General features: G+C 55.2%; 1 protein-coding gene across 1 annotated transcript in view; it reads left to right on the top strand.

The window, feature by feature from the left end:
* Window positions 1–6000, top strand: part of KSR2 (kinase suppressor of ras 2) — a 402980-nt gene that overhangs the window by 333765 nt on the left and 63215 nt on the right. The window contains 2 exon segments of the mRNA XM_045296853.1: window positions 2108–2156; window positions 4961–5328. Coding sequence (XP_045152788.1) covers window positions 2108–2156; window positions 4961–5328 — 417 coding nt within the window.

The raw sequence follows: 6000 nt of genomic DNA, 5'->3' as shown, positions 1-6000 counted from the left end.
GGGGCAAAAACACCCGGCGGGCCAGATAAATGTCCTCGGTGGGCTGCATGTGACCCGCGGGCCGTAGTTTGAGGACGCCTGGTCTAGGCAAAGTGGGCTGGCCCTTGTCGATGCTATTGTAAAAATAATCCAAGCCCCATTCAGAAATTCGGGCAAGTCTGTGACCCATAGAAGAAAGAGGAAATAATCACTCACAATCTCCCTAGTCAGCATTGAGGCTCCCCATCCCCGTCCCCACCCCCGTGCCCCTGATGTTCTAAATCTACGTATTTCACATTATTCCAGACTGCTGATCACAGTGGTTTGTGATGACTCTAAAGCAGCCTGTTTGAACAGAATCGTTTCCTGCGATCACTCTCCCTATGGCTGGATGGCTCCTATGCCCCGTACTTCATCGTTAATAATGTTGCCACGAACAGTCCTCTTGGGTAGCAACCTGTGGGCGCAGACTTGTGTTTTTCCCCAGGTGGAATGTTTGCTTGTGCAAAACTGGCGTGAAATCGCCACCTTTCTCAACGCTGCTTCTTCGACGATGGCCAATGTTTGGGCCAGGCTGGGGACCACATTTCAGTTGAATTGGCTTCCCCATTCGAGTTTTGGCTGGCTTGGTTTTCTTCTGTTTTTTGGTGACTGCCCGCCTCCTCTCTGACCTGTGTTAGGGGCTTTGTTAAAGGCCCATAAGGCCGTGGTCTGGAATCAGAGCCACTGCAGTTTGCTGGGAGTATTTTGTGCTGAGAGCCAGCTCCTGCTGCACGTAAACCAATGTCACAATTTGTGCCAGGCGAGCCCCAGGTTATTCACTGCTGGTCAGGGAGTGCCGGAGCAGCGCAGTCAACAGTCTCCTGTGACCTGGTTAGGGACGTGGGGAGTGAGGCGGGGACACACTCTTTGCAATCACCCCGATGGAAACAGGCCTGATGCAAAGGGGAGGACTGCTGGACTCCAGGGCAGCCACTCTTCCCACCCGCCCACCCTGTCGCCCGGGCTGCACAGTACTGACTTGATTCTTGGCAGGCACCACTTCCTGATCCACCCTTCCTGTCCAGAGTCTCCTTGGCCAGGACCCCCCACAGGAAACCATTTTACTCTGCCTGCAGGGTCTGTGACTCAGAACAGGGGAGACCCCCGAGGGAGGGAGGGTCTGCTAAGCTTGTTTCGGGGGGAGGAGAAGGGGGTATGGTGTCCACTGTGGTCATTGCTGTGGCCTCGCCCCCCCAGCAGCCCTGGCATAGCCTCCCCTCCACTAACACACACACACACACACACAGCATGTACTTATGTACTTAGATGTACACTCACTCGTATGTTTTATCTATCATCTACATACCTATCTAATCTATTGCTTTATCTATGCCTATCTATTGCTCTATCTATCTATCTATCTATCTATCTATCTATCTATCTATCTATCTTTGTCTCTCTCTCTTTCTCCCCCAGTCCCTTGGTCGCCTAGTCCAGTCCAGCCTCATCTTCTGTCCTCCTTCTCATTCCACGCATCCACATCAATGCCACCATTGCCATTGACAAGGTCCAGCGGTGACCCATCATGCTCTCGCTTCGCTCCTCGGGATGCCCCACCAGGTTCCTTCCATCCATCCTAGGCTGCTGGCCCCGTCTCTTTTACCCTCTGTGCGAGACAGCTGCATCCTTGCCGAAGTTCCTTCCCATCTGTGGGGGCAGGCGGGAGCCATGCAGTACCGCCCCTCTCAGCTGCCTTCTTGTCGAAGGAACGTGGGAGCAGCCACACAGAAGGACCCACACTGCCTCCAAGAGATCCTGACCAAGTCACCCTGTCCCCACCGGATGGGTGGTCTCTTAGCAGACACCTGGGGCCTCTCCTGAGGCGAAGGCGTTAGGTTGGCGGAGACCAAAGCAGGGATGGTGAAAAGCGAGCCTCGAGCCGCCCGGCACCTCTGCTGGGAGTCATAGCCTTGTCCCCCGCTCCTTCCTGGCGGGACATGCGTTCCCGCAGACCTGGGAGGTGGGGGTGGGGGCCCAACAAGGCGAGGGCCTGGTGATGGGCACTTGGCACATCGAAGTTCTCAGTCCCTGGAGAAAGGCCCTACTCTGTCACCGAAGGGTCACCACTGTTTGTCTTTCTTTCAAGCTTGGAAGGAAACCCATTACTTCAAATTGAAGTGGAGCTGACCTCAGAGGTAAGAATCTGAGAGCGTGAAGCCGCGTATTCCTGGGGGGCGGGGGGTTGGGGGTGGGCTGCCCAGTCTGCAGCAAAGCCATTTGATGTCCTTCATGACGCAGAGGCCTCCGGGGCGGTGGTGTGTGTGTATGTGTGTACGCAGAGGCCCTGCTTGATGGATGTCCTAACTTGGGGACAATTAACCGGAGCCTAATGGGCCGTTTGGTGATGTGCATCATGGAAAAGCAAGTTGGGGGTGGAAGCGGGCAGATTTGCATTCCGAGTTGAAAAAGCTGCTCTGAGCTGGATGGCCGAGGGAAAAGTTGGGGCCCCAGGGGCTCAGGAGAAAACGTGGGGGAGGTGGGCACAGAGCCCCGGATGTCAGGCTGGACAGAGCTGAGAAGGCTCCGGGGCTCTTTCCCAGCTTGTCAGAGTGGACAGGTGGCATGCCTGGGCTCGGCCAGTGGGTTCCCCAGTGGGAAGAGTCAAGATTCCGGCAGAATCACTGTGTGTTCTGGAATTGTAGCTGGCAGTGAGAGTGGGCACAGCTACCGTTTCCTGTGTCCTTTCTCCTGGGCCGGGGATGGGGTGGGGGGCTACTTGTTCAGGTGTTTTGGGTCACCTAGGCCTATACCCATTATTCAAGGCCACCTTGCCAGACCCAGCATCTCTGGACATTCTCACAGGCTTGGTCACCTGCTGCTCCCACATACCCCAACACCCCATGCAGCATTCTGGGGAAGTAGGTCTTTTGAGGTGTGACTAGTGTTTGTCAGACCTAAGGGTGCCCGAATCATGTGGGCATGGAGGCTGAAGATGCCTAATCACCTGCTGAAAGTAGACTCCCTCAGTCTGGGTGGGGCCCAGAACTCGGAATCTTCTCAGGTATCCCAGGGGAGGCTGGAGACAGGTGGTCCGGTGCCTGCAAAGAACTGGAAGGCCATCACCTTATTGAAAGCTCCACGCGACCCCTGGGAGCTTGCCTACAAGTCCACGGGGGGAAAGAGGAGGCTGCCTGCCCCCATGAAAGAGTTACAGTCTCAAAAAGAGGAGCTGATACCAAGGGCTCAAGTAGAGAGAAAATGTTTTGGAAATGATGATGGCAATCTGTATACAAATATGCTTGATATATGGATACCAATATGGGTTTGTATAAGAGCTGTAAGAGCCCCCAATAAAATGATTTATTAAAATAAAAATAAAAAAGAGTTATAGTCTCAGAAACCCCCTGGATCAGCCCTACCGTGTTCTAGAGAGTGGCTAGGAGTTCAGATGAACTTGATGGCTCTGGGGTGGGCTGAAACCCTACCCGGGGGCTTTGAGTCAGACCCAGTGGAGGCTGGCGTGTGGTCTCAGCAGAGTGGCCCCATGAAGGTGGAAGAGGTATGGTGATATACCAGACACAGCCAGTGAGCACCCTGTGGGTCCACAGCCTGTCATGGGGCGACATTCCATCCTCTTGACGTGGGGTCACCGCGAGGCACTGGCCGACTGAAGGGCAGTTCCCCTGGGCCACAGAGTTGTCCCCCACTACACCTGCCCGGCTGCCCTGGCCTCTCCCTGACTCCCCATCCCCAGTCCCCTCATTTTCTACTGAGGGCAGTGATGGGTCACACACAGGTGAATTGCGGAGTCTCCAGGTGGCACCCCTAGCAAACCCACCCTCTACTAACCAAAAGGTCAGTGGTTCTAGTCCACTCAGGTGCACTTTGGAGTTTAGGCCTGCAGACCTTCTCCCAAAATCCCAGCCCTGGGGGAGCCATGTGGAGCCCAGTTTTACTCTGACACACAAGGAGGTGCCCGGAGTGGGAAATGATGGGGGGTCAAAAGGTGTTTATTTTGTTTTAAACCTTATCACATTGTGTCAGTCCGGGTAGATGTGTATAGGAAAGAGATTTATATACAGGAGTCATGGGATATTGAGAAACCTCTCAGCCCAGTCCAGATCAAGTCCATAAGTTCGATATTAGCCCATATGTCTGATATCAATCTATTAATTCCTCTTTATACTCATGCAACACATGCAATGACGCCAAATGCGGAAAGATCACAGGTCAGTGGGTGGGAAGTCTTGTGGATCCAGTGGCATTGTAAGCATCCCAGTGCTGGCAGGGATCTCCGCGTGGCTCCTCCAGCTCTCAGGGCTCTGGCTGCATCAGGGTAGCTTCATGTGGCTTCTCATCAGAAATGTCTCACAGAGAGTGAGCCTGTGTCCCCCCTCCAGCAAGCTATTTATCTCCTTATCACCTCCAAATGAGGTCATCAACCTGCGACCTGATTGACAGGTTAGACTCCACCCCTTCACTTTTAATCCTCTCAAATTAACAACAGATGATGTAACTACCACACACATGCACGTCCATCTGTGGGCAATCACATCCCACGCTGTGGCATTGAAGAGGAAAGGGCATTGGGTATCAGGAGCTGAGAGACCCGGGTGTGAATCCCGGCTCTTCCTGGCCATGTGACCTAGAGCAAGGCCGCTCCCCAGGCCCCTCACACACACGGAGTTTACCTGGGGCCAGGAGGGTTTTCCTGGGATGTGGGGTTCCAGGGCTAGACCTGGGCCAGCCCCAGCCATTCAGCACTTTTCTCTCAACCTGCATTTTCCCTCAGCAAGCACAAGGGAGACTGGCCCGAGGGATGTCCTTTCTAGCTTCTTCGTTGTGTGATTAGAAACAAGGATCATGCACCGAGTGTGTGCCCACCACCCGGATGTGCCTGCATAGCATCCAGCCCTGGTACACCCCGGGCCCCCGGCGGGCCCTTGGGGCAGGCCAAGCAGAGTCAGGAGACTCTGACCTCTCTCCTATCTCCCCACAGAATGAAGAAGGCCACGACCAGGCCGAGGAGTCTGAAGACGACTTCGAGGAGATGAACCTGTCCCTCCTCTCGGCCCGGAGCTTCCCACGCAAGGCCAGCCAGACCAGCATCTTCCTTCAGGAGTGGGACATCCCCTTCGAGCAGCTGGAGATCGGCGAGCTCATCGGGAAGGGCCGCTTCGGGCAGGTGTACCATGGCCGCTGGCACGGCGAAGTGGCCATCCGGCTGATAGACATCGAGAGGGACAACGAGGACCAGCTCAAGGCCTTCAAGCGGGAAGTGATGGCCTACCGCCAGACGCGTCACGAGAACGTGGTCCTCTTCATGGGCGCCTGCATGAGCCCGCCCCACCTGGCCATCATCACCAGGTCAGTCCCGTCCGGGCAGGGTGGCCTCTCATGGCCCCGCCACTGGCACAGCTGGGAGGCAGGCAGGCGGGCATGCTTCCCCAGGGAGCCTGACCGCTTGCTTGCCAGGCTGGTGGCTTGAAGAGTGACGATTCCAGAACACGCTTGTAATGCTAAACCTCTTGTCCAGTCGTGCTTGCAGAAAGCATGAGCGGAACCATCCGGAAGGCAGGGTCTCCTTCCAGCCTTCTCTGTGTCCCCGATAGCTGTGTAACCACCTCCGAGACTTGTCCCCTCCGTATCGACAAAGAACAGACAAGACGAACTCAAGGGTCGGCCTTTTTTTTTTCTTCCATTTAAATTTTTGGCTAAAATAGGCGCAGGGGTAAATAGTTTCAGCTTGGCGAGTGATGGAGCCTTTGCGGTAACCACTCAACTCTGCCATCCTTGCGGGAAAGCGGCCTGGGGCGTACCGGAACAGACGCAGCCTGGACATGGGCTCGTCAAACTGTATTTGCAGAAACAGGTGGCTGGCCAGATTTGGCTGAGCCCCCGACTAGGGTTTTGCTGCGTGAGCTCCTGGCTGTCAGACAAGTTGCCAAGCACGTGGGCAGGCGTTCACCGTGATTGTTACCGATTCCCAGCATGCTCAGCCACTTGGGAGAGTAATGACACATGGGGCGCTCACCCTTT

This window comes from Echinops telfairi, unplaced genomic scaffold, assembly GCF_000313985.2.
Source record: "Echinops telfairi isolate 266 unplaced genomic scaffold, ASM31398v2 ScPeMD7_7412;HRSCAF=8450, whole genome shotgun sequence".
NCBI classification, from domain to species: domain Eukaryota; kingdom Metazoa; phylum Chordata; class Mammalia; order Afrosoricida; family Tenrecidae; genus Echinops; species Echinops telfairi.
Note: the sequence above shows the minus strand (reverse complement) of the source record. Positions and strands in the feature narration are given on the sequence as shown.